The sequence below is a fragment of the Onychostruthus taczanowskii genome, unplaced genomic scaffold (assembly GCF_017590055.1).
Source record: "Onychostruthus taczanowskii isolate IOZ18803 unplaced genomic scaffold, ASM1759005v1 scaffold131, whole genome shotgun sequence".
In the NCBI taxonomy this organism is placed as follows: Eukaryota; Metazoa; Chordata; class Aves; order Passeriformes; family Passeridae; genus Onychostruthus; species Onychostruthus taczanowskii.
The window spans coordinates 848,124-866,468 of record NW_024498474.1 but is presented as its reverse complement, the minus strand read 5'-3'; the positions used below and the strand labels follow the sequence as shown (position 1 = coordinate 866,468).

General features: G+C 42.6%; 1 protein-coding gene across 25 annotated transcripts in view; it reads left to right on the top strand.

Moving 5' to 3' along the window:
- ANK2 (ankyrin 2) overlaps positions 1–18,345 on the top strand; it is a 190,793-nt gene that overhangs the window by 62,967 nt on the left and 109,481 nt on the right. For all 25 annotated transcript variants that reach the window (XM_041396874.1, XM_041396867.1, XM_041396871.1 and 22 more), the window contains exons 2-4: positions 5,583–5,684; positions 12,652–12,750; positions 13,359–13,457. In XM_041396874.1, the coding sequence (XP_041252808.1) occupies positions 5,583–5,684; positions 12,652–12,750; positions 13,359–13,457 (300 nt within the window). The remainder of the gene's footprint in view (positions 1–5,582; positions 5,685–12,651; positions 12,751–13,358; positions 13,458–18,345) is intronic.

The window sequence follows — 18,345 nt, the reverse complement described above, 5'->3', positions numbered from 1 at the left end:
AAATTTGAATATCTGGAGAAAGCTTTATGAGTTTGGTACAGCACATGATTTCAAGATTTATTTTTGCACTGCTCTCTAAAATGTCTTGAAGAAACAGGCGTGTGCTGTGTGCAATAAGTGATGTGGTACATAATGCAATAGGAAGGGCAGCTGGAGTCGGGACAGAGGAACCAGAAGGGAAGGTCTATTTGATTAAAATACTAATTTCCATATATGATTTATTTACTGAGATTCCCTGAAATATATGTTTCGAATTCAGGTTAAATTGCAGCAATGTAATTAGGAAGAAAGAGGGAGAATCCACAGTCATATATTCATATAGTCACTTGATAATTTCTTGTATTTCCTTATGCAATATCTGATAGTTAGGTAGTTATAAAGTAATGTTTGTGTTCCTGCTGTACGTGCACTTGTATTGATGTTTTTCACATTGTAGTTTATTTGTTCCTAGTGGTCTGAAAATTCTTACTTGTTGCTGGAATTACCTATCCTCAGTCAAATGTTGGTAGGAAAAGTTAAAAGATGGGAGGTCTCCGTAAGATGCAATAAAACTAAATGCTCCTCAAAAGTCATACACTTAGGAATGAAGCTTCAGTGTCATCCAGTTCCACCTGCTGTCACAGGCAGGTACACCTTCAATAGACCAGGGTGCTCCAAGCCCTGTCCAACCTGGCTTTGCACATTTCCAGGGATGGGGCAGGCACAGCTTCTCTGGGCAACCTGTGCCAGGGCCTCCCCACCCTAACAGGGAACAATTTCTTCTGTTATCTGATATAAATTTACCTTTGTATTTATAGCATTATTAGAATTGCATTGCAAACATAATTTCTATTTCAGAAAGTAGTTAGTGAGGACTTGTAGTGCTCTGTAATTGTGTATGTATTGAGAGCAGTGCATTAGAAAAAGCTGGTTAAATCCACAGGTGGTGATTTCAACCCATACTATAAAATACCATCTCAGTAATTTTTAATCCCTCATGCCATTTTCTTGTATCATGTTTATAATGTATTCATTTGTCTGCCTGATGTTAGGGCCTGCATGCACACAACGTGAGCCTCAATTCTGCCTGCCTGGACTGAGGGTGGAGGGCAGAGCTGCCAGCTGGGACTTTGCACATTAACATGTCGGCTTTGGGGCTTCCCAAATTACAGGGTGCTCACGTTCTCGTGCTCCCATGCTGCTGCTGAAGGTGAACACTTCTCCTGTAAACCTTTCCTCATGGGTAAAGTGTTTACTTTCAAGCATGATCTGCTTGTAAAACTGTGTTAAACTCTCAAAAAAACCGCCCAGGAGTGTGTGCTTAGGAAGAGGAGATGTGATAAATACCATATGGTGCACGGGACTCTGGGTCTGTGTTTTTTGTCTCCTTTCTTGGGAAGGAAGTGCCTCCAAATGACAGTCTGTTGGCAGTTTTTCTTCAGCAGTCACCAAAATATAAAGATGGATATGGCGGTTTCTCTCACTGAGAAACACTGGGAGGGACCGTGAAGGGGCTGTAGAGCACTGTGAGGGGCCATGAGGGGTTATAAAGGGCCATGAGGGGCTCTAAAGGGACTGTGAGGGGCTCTGAAGGGCCATGAGGGTCTCTGAGGGATTTTGAGAGGCTTTAAAAGGGCTGTGATGGACTGTGAGGGGCTCTGAGGGTATGTGAGGGGCCATGAGGGGTTCTAAAGGGCCGTGAGGGGCTGTGATGGACTGTGAGGGGTTCTGAGGGAGTGTGAGGGTCTCTGAGGGACTTTGGGAGGCTCTAAAGGGCTGTGAGGGGCCGTGAGGGGCTCTGAGGATCTGTGAGGGATTCTGAGCGGCAGAGAGGTGTTCTGAGAGATTGTGAGGGGCTCTGAGAGACTCTGAGGGATCTAAAGTGCTGTGAGGGGTTCTGAGGGGCTCTGAAGGGCCATGAGGGTCCCTGATGGACTTTGAAAGGCTTTAAAAGGTCTGCAGTGGACTGTGAGGGGCCATGAAGGACCGTGAGGGGTGCTGAGGTGTCGTGAGGGGCTCTAAAGGGCCATGAGGTTCCCTGCCAGTCTTTGAGAGGCTTTAAAAGGGCTGCAGTGGCCTGTGAGGGGCCATGAGGGGCTCTGAGGTGCCGTGAGGGGTTCTAAAGGGCCGTGAGGGCTGTTATGGATGGTGAGGGGCCATGAGGTGCTCTAAGGGGCCATGAGGGGGTCCGAGGGGCAGTGAGGAGTTCTGAGGGACTCTAAGGGATTCTGAAGGGTCATGAGGGGCTCCGGGAAACTTTGAGAGGCTCTAAAAGACTGTGGTGGACTGTGAGGGGTTCTGAGGAGCTGTGGGGGTCTCTGAGGATCGGTGAGGGGCTGTGAGGTGCTCTGAGAGGCAGTGGGGAGTTCTGAGGGGTCATGAGGGGTTCTAAAGGGCCATGAGGGCAGCTGTGGTGGACTTTGAGGGGCTGTGAAGGGCCTTGAGGGTTCCTGAGAGACTTTGAGAGGCTTTAAAAAGGCTGTGATGGACTATGAGGATCTCTGAGGGGCCATGAGGGGCTCCGAGGTGCCATGAGGGGTTCTAAAGGGCCATGAGGGCAGCTGTGGTGGACTTTGAGGGGCTGTGAAGGGCCTTGAGGGTTCCTGAGAGACTTTGAGAGGCTTTAAAAAGGCTGTGATGGACTATGAGGATCTCTGAGGGGCTCCGAGGTGCCATGACGGGTTCTAAAGGGCCGCGAGGGGCTGTGATGGACTGTGAGGGGTTCTGAGAGTGCCTGAGGTGCTCTAAGGGGCCATGAGGGATTGTAAAGGGTCATGAGGGGCACTGAGAGACTTTGAGAGGCTCCAAAGGGCCATGATGGGCTGTGAGGGGCTCTGAGGATTTGTGAGGGTCCATGAGGGGCTCTAAAGGACTGTGAGGGGTTCTAAAGGGCCGTGAGGGTCTCTGAGTGACTTGGAGAGGCTCTAAAGAGCTGTGATGGACTGTGAGGGGATCTGTGCATGCTCTGAGGGGCCATGAGGGGTTCTAAAGGGCCATGAGGGGGCTGTGGTAGACTGTGAGGGGTCTAAAGCACTGTGAGGTGTTCCGAGGGGCTCTAAAGGGACTCTGAGGGGTTTTGAGGGGCTCTGAAGGGCCATGAGGGTTTCTGAGGAACTTTGAGAGGCTCTAAAGGACCATGATGGGCTGTGAGGGGCTGTGAGGATCTGTGAGGGGCAGTGAGGAGCTCTGAGGGACTGTGGGGGTCTCTGAGGGCCATGAGAGGCAGTGAGGAGCTCTGAGGGACTGTGGGGGTCTCTGAGGGCCGTGAGAGGCTGTGAGTGGTTCTGGAGGTTACAAGGGACCTTGAGGGGCTGTGAGAAGCTCTGAAGACTCTGAGGGGCTGTATAACAAAATACTCCTAGAGATTACGGAATCCATTGGAAAAGCTGACAGATCCAAATTCATTGTCTTCTGACATGGTAAGATACAGCAAACTGCTGCTGTTGTTTGCTGGGGGGATTTTGCCAAAATGCATTTGTATTTGAAGTGTGCAAAGTGAATAAATGCCTGAGACAGTAGTGCTGACAAAAATGCTTTTAAAAAGCATTAAAAGAATGGGGCAAAGGACAAACTAATGACAACCTACCAAAAAATTAGATTTGGCCAACAGGGAATGAAAAGGGATCTGAATACTCCTAAGTCAATCCTTCAGTGCCATGCTACAATCCTTGCAATACAGTGCTGAATCTTTGCAATATCTTGTGGCCAGTCTCTTGTACTTGTATGGTAATTTATATATGAAGCATGTGGACTGCTGAATACTCTTTTTGTAGACAAGAAGTTAATATTCTGCATTATGATCTTTGTTCGGGTGCATGGGAAGTGTTTTGAAGTGATGTACACTGCAGTAATTTGATTATGAGGTAATAAAATTATGAATCAAGGAAATGAGAATCTACTTGGAAAGCATTGCTTGTGTCTTCTTAGCCAGAAACAAATGACATAGAGTTGCGTGGGCTTACCTACAATCTGAGCTTCCAACGATAATGGAGATGTCAGCACTTTGAGCTTTTTATGTTATTCTGTGTGAAAGAAAAACAAGCAGTAATTAGTTCATCCCTAAGAATCCAAAGTTGTAGGTGGTAATTTGTTGCATCGTTCTTTCTTAACCTTTTAAAAGTATAAGGCTGATGGTTGTAGTTTTGCTGTGGTAGGTTATTGTTGTAGTAGTAAAGCATGAAAAAAATGGGGAGAAAGAAGGCAAAAAGTGTGTATTATTGAGGACAAAGATGCTTTTTCCAATCATCCAGACTGACCCTTCATGCACTTGGATGTTTGTTCTTGGTTTGTGTTTTTACCAAGACACATGATTTTTTTCAAAGATATTTAAATATTAAAACATAATTTGATGTCTTTATGAGCATATCCTCATCCCAGGAAAGGATGTGCTCACAAAGACATATTTTTGTCTTGGCATGTAGCACAGTTGTAAGGAGGCTGATTTTGATGGCATCCATCTGTTGCAGATTAAAATAGGTTGGAATCGGGGATTGTGAAGCGAGTGATAAGCAGGGTGACCAAAAAAAATGCATTGGAATGGATTGGGCAAGTGAACTAAGTGGCTGGAAGCGGGAGGGGTTTGGGATATTCTCATGATGCCAAGGAGCAAGTCCCAGCCCGAGGGAGGGCAGGCCATCCCTTGCCTCTGGGCTCACAGCCCTGCTAACAGCCACTCGTGCTCATTTACCTGCTCCTTGCACTCACTCCCACTCGGGACAGTTGTTGCTGTCCCTGTACACCTTCCCAAACGCTTATTCTGGTACCCCTGGCTTCCCAAATGGCTTGGGTTTGTCTCCTGGTCTCGGGTGTCTTCGTGGCCAATTTGCCTCTGTGGGGGGAGATCCAAATCTGGGCTGGTTCCAAGCGGCCGGTGGAGTTTTGTGTCACAGACAAAGGTAAGAGGGCTGAGGCGTTCCACGCTCTGTTGCTTAACAGTACATCCCACAACCTGGCTGAAAAAGGAAAGCTTATTTTCATGGGATTTTTAAACCTGTTTTTTAATGAGAGCAGGCAGTTTAGGGCTGGGAGTGTTTACAGCATGATCCTGGATTTGGATACTCAGCCTCGAGTACTTCATCCGCTTTGTTAGCTACACGTGCAGTGCTGCTCACTTTGAGCGTAGGCATCTAAAAATAATAGATCTGAATCTGTAAATAACATCTATACGAATCTGCAAACAACATGCATAAATACATAAATAATGCATAAAATTATATATATAAGGAGATCATATATTTATATGTAATTCTCCATAAAACTATAGTTAGCAAGCTGATGCATTTATTTTTCTCTTGTTGACAATATCAGTTACTGTGATTTATGGCTGTTTGGTGGGTTTTTTTTTTTTTTTTTAGATCTTGCTAAATTTTGAATGTCAGCAATTATTGCTCTATTTTGCTCACTCTGACAGGTCTACAGCTCTTTTGTGCCATTATTGCCGAACTTAAATATGCTAATTAATGCAGATATAATTCAAACCCAGTTGTTTCACAGCTTTATTCTCCTGCCACATAAAATGTGGAAACCTTTCACCGCTGATGAAGTTCTGCTCTGGTTTGAGCAGGGGCTAATTGGAGAATTTTTTTTTTCTTCTCTTTTTGCAGTCTGACAGCAATGCAAGCTTTCTCCGAGCTGCCAGAGCTGGCAATTTGGACAAAGTAGTGGAATACCTGAAAAGTGGAATAGACATTAACACCTGTAATCAGGTAAGATATTTCCTGCACACAAGCTTACAAGAGTGAATTGGAAGAAACCTGAGCACTGTAGAGATGTGATTTATCTCTTTATCCTGCTGAATGTGGCATGCTCAGCCCCTGGATTCTCCTTAGCCATCCCACGTGAAGCACCTGATCCCTTGAGAGCTTAGGTGTAGGAATCTGAGGCTTCCCCTGTTGTTTTTGTGGGATCTCAGGGGGTAGGTAAGCTCTTGAGTGGGTGTAGCTGTAGCTGCCCAGATAATTCATGTCCAAGCAGATTCAAATCTTGGCACTCACCTTGGCACTCACTGGCAATGCAGTTCTGGTTACTCTCAGATGGCTAAAAGGGGTAGCCAGGGGCTTTCACCTTGTTGCACAAAACTAAATGTGTTTTTATCACTGGACAATAATAACTACAACATAACATAAAAGGTACTTAAATGTTGCACTTCACATACTGTCTCCCCTTTCAAGAAAGTTATAACTGCTGTAAAAGTACACTGTTAAAGTTTCACCACTGATGTGACTGTAATGTGACACAATATTTTGGCTTGGCTCTTTGGTAGGTCTGTCATATAAATCCAATTACTTTGGCTTCATAGCTTAGGGATCTACATTTGCAGCGTTTATTTAAGTGACTAGAAGCATCAAGTTTAATAAGACTCTAACCATGACTTAAAATAAATATGCAAGTAAGTGTCTGCATCAGTTCTGAGAAGTGTCTTGGCTTTCTAGCAAAAACTGCAGTTTCTTTGATGGGGGAGTTTGACAGCTCAGGCTTTATGGTGCCCAGCTTTCCCCTAACTCTTAGCCAGATTTGATCAGAATGTCCACTAACTGGACAGTGGCTATGCCTTTTGGATGTAAAACCCCAGAACTGTGACCACTATTTCTTTTGGGAGAGGGGAAAAAAAAAAAAAAAAAAAAAAAAAAAGAGTAACTGGGAGAATCAGGGATGAAATAATCTAAAATATTTGGTGCTGTCACCTTCCCTGCTGAAGGAAAGCTGCAGATGATTAAAGAAGGCATGTGTCAAATGGAAGCTGGGGCACGGGAATGAGAGTGAATCTGTTGGCTGTGCCAAGGAATTTAATGATGAGGAGGATAAGAGCTGGGGCTTTTCATGTTCTGCTTATTGAAAACATACAGAAATGTTCTTGTCTTACTGTCTAGGAGAAATTGCCTTTAAAAGACTTACTGTCAAGGAAAACTTCCTGGGTTATATGGGACGTGCCCTGGTAAACTTCAGGTTGCCCAGTTAGGAGAGAGTAAAGCTAGAGTCAAGTCCTTGTGCTCAAGTAGATCCAGCAAGTTTTCCATCTTTATTATAAGAACCAATATTAACAAAGAGATTCACCCCCTGGACAGAGCACAGTAATTAATATCCTAATTACTTAGGAATGTTACAAGGTGTTTTCCACAGTGTTCATTTTCTCCTGCTGGTTATGGGAGGAATATGACAAAAGTTGCTGCAGATTTATCCTCTGTGGAAAGTGCTTCCCACCTGCAGCTGGTGACAAAGCTCCACTGGTACCATGTAGGTGAGATCCAAGTGTTCACCATCCACTGAGCACAACCAAGCACTTCAGCTTCTGGCAGACTCCAGTTCTGGTGCCATATAAAATTGCTCACAGATGTTTTTGTATCTAAGGCCCTCAGTGCTTCCATTGATTAAGCATCACTGGTGTATTGTAAATTTTATTGGGAGTGGGAGCAGATTCCCTCTGCTAGAGGTCCGGGAATATTGAGTAAGCCATGGCAGCCTTCAAGTTATTCCTCCTCCTTTGTCTCCTCCTCAGGGTTTGGCAGGGGTGTCCACGTCATTGTGTTCCAGCTGTCTAAAGGGAGAAGCAAGCACAGTCTGTGCAAAATGCAGGGGTGTATTTTATTTTTAACAGTGAGATATCTCAATGCTCTTTTAAAAATGGAGCTTTGTATGTGCAGGGTATTTTTTTCGCAGTAAAATGCTATTTTTAGATTAGATCTCATGTGAGAAAACCATACATAATGTTAAATATAAGCTTTCCTGAATGGAGAGAACACCAGCAGATTCTTTCTTCAGTTTCAATGGTTTTTTTCTCACATCCTGAGTTTTCAGAGTGATATATTTTTGTAGATAGTCCAAGTATTTTCCCAGTGTAACTGTTGCCAAAATATGATGGAGCTTAATGTTTCTGGATATACTGAACACAAAGTAGTTAATAAAACAATTATGTAGCTAACACCTAGGCTTTACTTAAATTTGCTTTGTTGAATGCTACTATCATAACAAGTTTACTTATTATAGAATTGCTTGGTTTAATCTGAATTCAAACATTGTCATCTATTCTGAAAATCATAAATCAACTCTGTTTATTTCTGGAGAGAGTTAAAAATGTCAGGGGAGAAATTCCCCAGTTTTATGAGGTGTCCCTTAAAAAAACCCAATTCCTGGTATTTTATAGGCTGGATTACCAATAGCCATTGGAAATATCTGTTTCCTTTAAAGCTGCTTTCCTGTGCTACAAATGTAGTTTTTAGGATATGGTTACTGTTTCTAGTTAATGTAGCAAGAGGAAACAACTTGCTCCTGCATCGTGTTCAAAATGTTGCTTAGCAAAACAAATGTTACACTGTGTATCTGTGCAGCCCAAGGTTCCAGCCTGAGTTAGACCCTGAACCCTGACTATTCTGAGAGTTCATCAGCTGCCTGCTGATTTTTGAAACTGAATTGGGGATCCAAAGGCAGCATAAAGACATGTCTCTCCATCTTGTCTTGGGAGACCTGTCAGTGTTCAGGGTGATGTCTTGGAAGGAAAAATGTGGTGGGCTTTGCTTTAAAAAAGTCTTCTGTGTTCCTCTGTGCAGTCTAATGCCTTGAACAGATCAGGGTTCAAGTACGAGGTAGTTTTGGGGCCTCCAGCTCCAAGGTTTTTTGAATCTCTGTCAGTTTGGCTTTTGCTCTCGTTTTGTTGGGCTCCTTTTAATTCTGTTGGTCTCTGTTCCTTCGGTGACAGGGGGACAGAGCACAGCTGTTAATTCCTCCTTCCCTCCCTCCTTCCCTCCCAGTGGAAAGGCATTGCCCCTCCCAGCAGTGCCAGCTATAGTCTGAAGGAGCACTGTAGCATAATGAGGTCGGCAGCACCACATTTGATGTCACTCTATAGGTTAATTCAGTTTCTTGACTTCCTAAACTATAAAGCAACATAAAGAGAGAATTTTCATAACCTGATAATGTTTTTCTTTCCCCCCACTGTCCACTTAATTTCTTTGTGGTATTTTTAGGAAGATCTTCCACAAACATTTGGACTTCAGAAAGACATGCCCAGCTCTCTAATGTGCCCTTTCCCAGATCTCTCTTGAAAAGAGATTGCCACATGCACATTTTACTTCCCTGAGAGTTTTATTCAGAGGAGAGACTTTGCAGAGCCATCTATTAAAGAGAGAAAAGTATTTGAGTTTAACAAAGACTGTGGTACTTCTTTCTAGTTTCTGCCTCTGCTGGCAAAAGGAGTTAGCACCACCACACAGTGTTAGTCACAAAAGCTTTTTAATTTTCATTGTGTTTTGGAGTTATGCCTTGCTATTGGGCTGTTATCATAGAACTTTTCCCCCACTTCCTTCAAACACTTTCTTTTCCCCATTTCTACATTTTAACTTCTTTATCATCCTCGCTAGTTCTCACCAGCAGTAGGTGAGTTGGGCTTTCTGGGACTGCCAGGTTATTGTCTATACCTGTCAGTTAGAGCTGAGCTTAGAGGGAAGGGTGTAAAAGCCCACAGAGCACTGATTTGGCTGATTTAAAATGTCCTTTGAACTACAGGTTGATCTGATGCTCTGCCAAGATACAGCTCTTCCGTGGTGTCAATTTACTTTGGCACAGTAGGGGTAGGTGGGAATGGGAGAAGCTGTTGGATCTGGGTGATATCCCAGAAGGAATAAATGGCACAGCAGGATTGGTGCTGAACCAGGAAGGGATGAAAGAGCTTCCACTGCAGGAGGATCACTCCGTGAGGCAACTGAATATAAAGACAGTGGTAGCAGGGAAATTTTGGGGATGATTTCCAGACAACAGCAGTGTCAGTGTCTGTCTTATGGAGAATAAGTGACTTTGGACTGGCTTAAAAGAGGTTGGTGGTTTTCAAATTGTCCAAGAAATCCCTGTGGCTTTCCAGTGCAGTGAAAATACCTAGGGTGGCACTGTAGGAAGTGCTGTGAGCAGTCAGTGGTGCATGCATGTTTGTAGCACTCCATGGGACAGAAAGCATTGACATTTCTGCCTTGGTGGTAGAGGAGAAAGAGAATTGAGGGAATGAGGCACTGCAGGGAAACACTTGTAAAGAACCACCAGCTTGGAAGGCTTAGTATTAGGTTATTTTATGGGAGTTAATATCACCAAGGAGTCTCCAAAAGAATGGCAGCTATGGCATATGCAGGCTTTGTCCTTATGTGGCACAGTTTTGCTTAGCAGACAACTAATTTCATCCTCCCCAACTCTTTGGTGGGCAGGGGAGAGAAAAAGGGACGTGTCAGAAACCTTTGTTGTTCTGAACTACAAAAATCCAGTTGACAGGAACGGAGGAGTTGCATTGATTAAATCTGAGATTCCATCATCAGAAGTAGCAGGGATCAGCCACGTGGGTTGGGAAATAATTGCAGCGTTGGTTCTGATTAGGGAGAAAGAGAACAAAAGTTGCTTTAAGGCTTTGGTTGTGCTGGCCCTCAGCATTTAAAGTGCAGGGCTTGCTACTGCTTACCCCAGCTTGCTTTATTTAAGGAATTATGGAATCTGAATGTCTATAGTCCTATTTTTAAGCTGGAGTTTGTTCCTGTAAGCTTTTTACTGGAAGTCAACTATTCTTTTTGCTCATGTTTTAATGCATTAAAAAGAATCCTGTGTTGTGAAGAAACTCAATGGATACAGCAATACCCACTTTCAGGAGCTTAATGTGACATGAACAGATATGTGGCTCAGAGGTAGGAATACAAGTATTTTCAGAGATTAAGCACTGGGACAAGCCCTGCTCTCTCCGTATTTTGGTGCATGGTAAATGAAAGCAGAGGCTTATCCTCATCCTTTTGCACTCGGAGGCATTTACAAGCTGTGAATTTTGCAGTTTCTCTGCTGTTTGTTCCTGAAGAGCAAAGAAGGTTAATAACATGTTGCAGCAATACATCAGCTGTGTACACTGTGAGGAGGACAAGCTGCCCTTCAGATTCCCATGGGAAGAGTTGATGACAGAATCTGTGAGATCAGATACAGAACAGGTCTTTGTTCTTAAATGGTGAGGAGAACATTGTGTGTTTCCCCACAAAATACTAGCTCAAAGATCGCTGCCACTGTAGGTAGTAATTGTGGTTAGTTGATACTCAGCTGAGATTAAAAACCAAGAAAGATGAGAGTTTTCTGAAACAAACATGTTCAACCTGCAAAATATTCCCTGACACGGGCAGTATTCCTCATCCTGTTAATTATGGTCAACCTCACCACATATTTTTGGCTGAGGATTTATCCTTGACCAGGACATGGCACTATGCTACCCCTGGGCTCTGCAGCTCTCTAGTAAGAGTGTTTCCTCTGGAATAAGGATGTTCTTGTTGCTGTAGCTTTTCCCACACAATGGGGTTTGAACTACGTTTCTCTCTACCAGGCGGCAGGAGGGTGTTCCTCTGCTTTTGGCAGCCTGTGACCGTGACCTTCCTTTAGTTCCTTTGCTTCTCTCATAGTTCCACTTCAGAATCTGACCACCAAATCTGCCTGTGCTGCTTACATGGATGTGGAATCCAATGGAGTTAGTGCTGAAATGCGTTTGCATTGCTGTGTCTGAAGCCATTGGACCCACTCCCCAAATACCTCCTGTGAAGTGCTAAGTGCTTTAAAATCCCTCTGGAAATTACAGGCTCTCTGTGAATGGACAAATAAAAGCCAGAATGTTGCCTGTTTATTTCACAACTGAAATGACTCTGAACTGCTCAGAGGCAAGCAGAGTGATAAAAATTCCACAGTGCTGAATTTGCTGCTGGTTACTCAAAGTATTGCTCCTGATGCCTGCAATATGGAAACCAGGAGAATGCTGGAGGGAATGGCAGTGTTTGTTGCTGTCACCTGCCTGATGTAGCATGTAAAATACCTTAGGATTGTGAAGAACAGGTTGGCAATTCAGCTACAATACACTGTAATTTAATTTTTTTTCCTTGGGTGGGAGAGAGGTACTAGGAAGGAGGAGATCAAATTTCCATGGCAGGAATTTATATGAGATAAAGTATCCTGTTTCATGTGGAGAGGATTTAGATGCTGACTTTCTTAGGTTACCTTTTCAATAATCCTCACTTTTATTTAGTTAATTTTCTTTTCCTTTTTGACTGAGATTGCAAAACCTGGAAGTTTAGTGAAGACTTGCTCATCAGACAACAGTGCAAGTGCCAGATCAAGGATCATTTTGCAAGTCAAAGTGATCAACAGCCATTTTGGCCTATTTGTGCTTTTGGGTTTCTATGTGACACCAGTTGTCCCTGAGGAGAGACCAGCGTTCAGGGTGGCTGTGTTATCATGGAATAACCCTGACTGAGCAGACACATCCTGTGTAAATTTGGCTAAGTCCTGTGATTTCTCAGTATTGATAAAACCTCAGTAGTGCTGGATAAGGTTGCAGCCAAGTGAGGCAGAAAACCACTCAAGTTTTGAAATACTGGGCTCCACGGAGATGCCCAAGGCAGTGGTCTGTGATAATGAGAAGTTATTAGAAAACAAGGAATCTTTTCTGGATGCTACAAAATAAAGTTTGATTTGATGTATTTGTTACTATCAGAATAATGCTATTGGAGAAGTTGTCCCACAGAGCCTCAGCTTAAATAGCCGTGTCCAAAGTATCTGACTTATGCAGACAGTCAGCTAAGGGATGTAATAGCATTCCAGCTCCTAATCTTCTCCTTATCCCAGGGTGAGGTAGGAATGTGTATCTGATATTTGTAATGGATCTGGCCCTTGTGCTTACAGAATGGGCTCAATGCTCTGCACCTGGCAGCCAAAGAAGGCCACGTGGGACTGGTACAGGAATTGCTGGAAAGAGGCTCGGCTGTGGATTCTGCCACTAAGGTAATGGATGTGTGTCTCTAAGTTTATCCAATACATGTGAGAAATATAGACCAAATCCCAAAAAGCACAAAATAAGGGAGTAATGTAAATACCGTACATATTAAATATTTGAACTGTTATTTCTGTTATGGCCTGGGAGTTGCCTTTGCTGAAGCTCATTGGTAGGTAGTAAATTAAAAGGAAGATATAATTTCTAGTGTAATACAAGTCTGTTATGGCCTGGGAGTTGCCTTTGCTGAAGCTCATTGGTAGTAAATGAAAAGGAAGATATCATTTCTAGTGTAATACAAAGGAAGCATTAGAAGTTTTTAGCAATGCCAGATTTCCCTTATTTTCAATGCCAGATTTTCCTTATTTCCTCATTTTAAGGAGAATAAGTATAGCTCTAAGCAGTTGATTTTTTCAAATCTGTGAAAATCAGTAATTGACTTTATAATATCCAGAGTCTCTTTAGCCATGGGCACAATTGAAAAAACACCTGTGAGATAAGTTGTTTTCCCTTTAGCTTTTCCACAGCCAGGCACATGAATGTTATAAAAAAACCTGCTGATTGAAATGATTCCTGAAAAAGAGTATAATAACTTTCATTTTCCCCCTCCCTCTAACAGAAAGGGAATACAGCCCTGCACATTGCATCCTTAGCAGGACAAGCTGAAGTTGTCAAAGTTCTGGTGAAGGAGGGAGCCAATATCAATGCACAATCTCAGGTATGATGCTCTTTTCCCTTCTCACTTCTAAAAGTCGTTTGGTGAGCTCTTGTAAGGTTGAGATATTGACACTGCTTCTAAACATCCAAGCCTGACAAATCAAGCAGATTGAGGCATTCTCTCATAAGCAGAATAAAAGCAAATACTGAATTGAAGTCATTAAATGCTCATTGTGTGATACAGGAACTCCTGTTGTTGGTGATAGAAAAATTACTGAAACAATGAAGGGAAAAGATTCCAAAAGGTACAAATATTGTATTTGAGTGGAATTTCATGAGCAGTGGTAAAGAAGACGATTTCTCAAGGCCTTGATTTGTACAATTGCTTTTTATGGTTACTCTTGGCTAAAAGTTGGTAGATAACTTACTCCAGGCTTCCAAACTCCTCCTTCCTTATGTGATCAGAAAGAATTTCAATCAAAACTTTGTGATATACGTTTAAGCTGGGGAAAATCACCTTGTTCTGGCAGGAAAACCAACTGTAAAAACTGCCCTCTTATTTCCACTGACATGTAACTTGTCTGGTCTTCCAAAACACACCAGAGGACAGGGTGGTGTCCCTTACCTATGATTTCCTTTGATTAGGACTAAGAGCCATTTATCGAATAAATAATTTGATTAATGTTTGTAAATGCTGCCTTAATTATAGCAACTGTCTGTAGCTATGAGGGGCTGAACAGGTGGTAGAGATGATAAAGAAACTGCACCTTTCTGAAGCACTTGGCTGGTGATAGGCACAAAAAAAAAGCCAACAAAACACATTTCTCAGCACTAGCTTCACACCTCGCTTGATAGGCACAAAAAAAAAAAAAAACCAAAAAAAAACCCCCACATTTCCCAGCACCAGCTTCACACCTCGCTTCCCCAGACCTGGGAAACTGGGACCTGGAGGGTTTCCTCTTGTTTGGTGTCACAAATTCACCATGCACAGGGTAAGGTAAGTAGAGAGCAGGAGATGAATAAACTGCTTTACAGAATGAGAGTGTGCCTATTCCTTTAGCACTTTTTAAGACAAGAGAAAGAAACCAAAAAAAAACTTTTAAGTAGCCTGACTCCAAGATTTTAAAAATATTTTCTTTATTATGCTTTTTGCCCCAAATGATGTAACAGCTCTCTCAGGACTCAGCTGATGGTCAGTTGCTCCCCATGCTCTCTTCCCATTAAAGATGAGAAATGTAGTTCCTTTGTTCAAAAATTTAGCAAACTCCTCTCATAATGAACAAGCTGGATGATTTCTTTATATATTTATCAGCCTTTTCATGTGTATTAGAAGATAAAGTCTTTAATGTTTTGAGCATGGTAAGAGAAATAATTGTTAAAAATAATACTTTTATGCAGCACTATTTCTCAGAAAGTCTTCCCAAAAAGCTTTTCCTTATGCAGAAAAAATAGATGAGGTTTTCTAAATTAAAAAAAAGAAAATCCAGTTAGAACTGGAAAATGTGTTTGTGGGTATTACTTTTTACAGTATTCTAGTTTTGAAGACATTTATTGTTAGCACTGGATGGTTTGTGTAACGTACACAGAGCTGTTAACAGGCATTTGCTGCTTGACTTAATTGAGTTAATCTGATGGAGGACATTTTCCCTGCTAGTGCTCACTGGCTTCCTCCAGGCAGGATGGATTGGAACTGCCGGGTTACAGATGTCCTGCCTTTGTTCCTTGTTGTCTTAATTAAACAAGCCCTGTCCACTTGACTGGGAGCAGGAATCCTTAATGTGGTGTCATCCATCTTTGGGGCCTTTGGGTTGTGTCTTTCTGGCCTGCTGTGCTTTTCCAGAAGAGATGGATAACATGGGTAATAGCTGCTTCAGGCAGATGTTCAGAGGCTCTTGCTGCCACTGCCAAAGGAGACATTCCAGTGGAAGGTGTCCCTTAATTATAAAGTAACTTTTTAATGCTCCATGAATGGAATGAAGCTGATGAATGCTGCCTTTCTGCTCAAGGTTGCATTGACATGTCAAGAATCGTGTCACAGGAAATGAATGTTACAGAGAAAAAACCAGAAACTCTGAAATTAGTAAAGAACAGACATGTGGTTTATGATAACAGATGAAGCAAGGTTCAAACATACCTACCTACAGCTGGTCAAAAAAGAAAAATATCAAGTTAGATAGGAAAAAAGGGAGAAGAATGACTGAACAGAATGTGCTTGAGTTCTCAAAAACTCAGGTTTTGTTGTCTAGAAAGGTGTCACTGATGAAAAAAAAAGGTGAAGAAAAATATATCGGGAAAGAGCTCAATGAAGAAAGTGAGATATGAAAAAAAAATACACATTATAGGTAAAATGGAACACAAAAGTGAGAAATTATAACTGAAATGCTCAACTTCTAATTTTTATATTTTCCCTCAATTCCATTTTTAAAAAGAGGTGCCATGTTGTCACCATTAAACCTTTTAGCTGCAGCTGTAGCTATTGAGGGTATATTGCATGTTCTCCTTGGTATCTCTGTTATTTTACGCTTTATTTTTTTTAGGCCTCTGTAAAATGCCCTTTGCTGGTAGTGATTTAGTGCCAGCAGAGTTACTCTGGTTGCAGCATCGCTTCCTCTTTAAAGAATCCAGTATCTGTCAAAGTCAATTTCCCATAGCGACAAAATTTCTTCTTTGATGGTGAACTGGTAGATAAAGGAGTAGTTGCAACTTGAGCTTGTTCAGTTTGTTCTTTTTCCTTTTGTTTTCTCGATTAAATGGCACAAAACCACTGGCCTTCATCAAAACTTACAAGCAATGACATCTGAAACACTGCACTCATTTTCCAGTTCCTTGCAACAGCAAAATAACAGAATTATCTCAGGAAATGCTATTAAACCCACTGAAACCACTGGGTTTACAAACCCCATCTGTGCTATCTGAGGCTGTTAAGCATTCTGGGCTCTAATTTTATAGATTTTGAAGTTCTATTAGATTACTTTGCTTTGCCCTTCAGTTTTATGTTTGCCTTCAGAGATGTTATTTTGTTCATCTTCCTCTTTTAAAAACTCTGTTCCTTTTGAGCTAACATGTCATCACTGCTATTTTTAGAGAAGTAATTTCTATTTTGGTACAAAGCCTAATTGCACAGTGATTACTAATTGAGTGACTCCACTTCCAGTTTTGTGCGTGCCATTTGAGAGCTCACATCTTCCTGGAGCGTGTTTCAGGCAAAGGCTGGCACGTGGGCACGCCCAGAATGGCCAAAGATCTACAAGATGCTGCTGTTTGCTGGCATGCCTCCACCTAGAACTGGGCAAGAGTGGAATTTTTTGGCTCAGTTAGAAGTGCCTTTTGCTACAAATATTAAGTAGTAAATATATTTATATAATTATTATCTATAAGCCCTTTGCTTGGTTAGCTCCAGGCATAGTTCAGTGAACAGATCTAGACAGGTGTCATCAGGTGAAAACTTGATTTTTGCAATTTCTCTCATTGATTTGAACATTATTTTGGTCCTGTGTAGATCTGACCAGGCTGCACTTGTTGGTAATACAGGAATGATATGAAGGAGAGCACACAGTAGGTAACGGATCCACCCGAATATTCCAGGCTGTTCCTTTGAGCTTTGTGCTCCTTTGCAGAGCAGATCAGGGTCTATCCCATGGATTGATGATCGATGCCATACATGCTGAACTATGTGTTCACTTAGGTGGGTGATCCTCTAGGTACTTAGGAATTTCAGTGGGAAATTCAGGCAAAGGCTTGAGGGAGCAATGGAATGTTCCATAGGGCAGACCCATGGAAGTGGAATTGGCCACTCACTTCTGTCACATCCACCCCTACCCATGCCCCCATCACACACCTTCACTGAGCCCAGTGTTACCCTTCTTCCACAGCTGCACCATTTCTTCACCCCAAACCTAGCCTTAGTTGTTGCTTGTGCATTCAAAAAGTAACTATTTTTTGTGATCTTCCTCTCAATGAGGTCTACATTTTTGACATATTAGGAATTCTTACATGAGTTCTTGAATTTTTTCCAGGTGGAAGCAATATCACCAGATTTAGTGAGTCCAACCCTTTCCTTTGACAAATTACTCTTTGCTCTTTGCTTTCTCTTTAAGTCATCCTGGACCATCTGACTCATGTACAGCATGGGAGATGTCTAAACACTGGAAACCATCCTTCCAAATGTGCTGATAGCCTGACTGCAGCAATCCTCATAACTGAGTGTACCTGTGGGCTGTCCCTGCAGCAGTGGCACTGAGCTGTCCTGACTATGCCTTCCTTAGGGAACGGTCCATCCTGACATTCTTCTGTTCCAGACAAGGTCAAGAAAAGCCTCCTATAGAGACTTGCACCTCCCAGGATGAGGCGCTTTGGCAAATGACAAGTGATTGAGGTGCAAAGCTGAAAAGTAGAAGGCAAAATGAGGAAATGCAATCTGCTCCTGTTTGGGAACTGTATGGGAACTGTCACACCCTGTGGCTGCCTAAGAAAGAAGTGATTCCTTTCAGTGTTAAAATTCCTGCCCCTGAGTTTGCAAGGGAATGTGTTCCCCATTAGTGCAGGTTATGTTTTGACCACTGCTTTGTATAGGGGCCCTCATGAAAGGAGGAGGAGCTACCTTTTAATCATCAGGTTATTTAAAGTGACCCAGATACAGAGAGCAAGGATTAGATAAATCAGTCCTCTCCCAAGCTGATTTTGTTATTTAAAAGCCCTCTGGTTTCCTTTCCTCGACATCCTGCTCTAAGCGCATTGGCCACACATTAGCCAAGAAATATTGTTGCTTGTTTGCCCCTGCTATGGCCACCACTTCCTAGGTCAGGATGCACGAGAGGCTGTAGTGACTGCTCGAGCTCCTATCCAGACTTTTTATCAGATGGAGGCAATCCTTAGAGCAGCACATTGATGCATGCTCCCAAAAGGAGCTAGAAGAGCTCTGTGAGCATCCATGTTCCGTGTTGCTACAA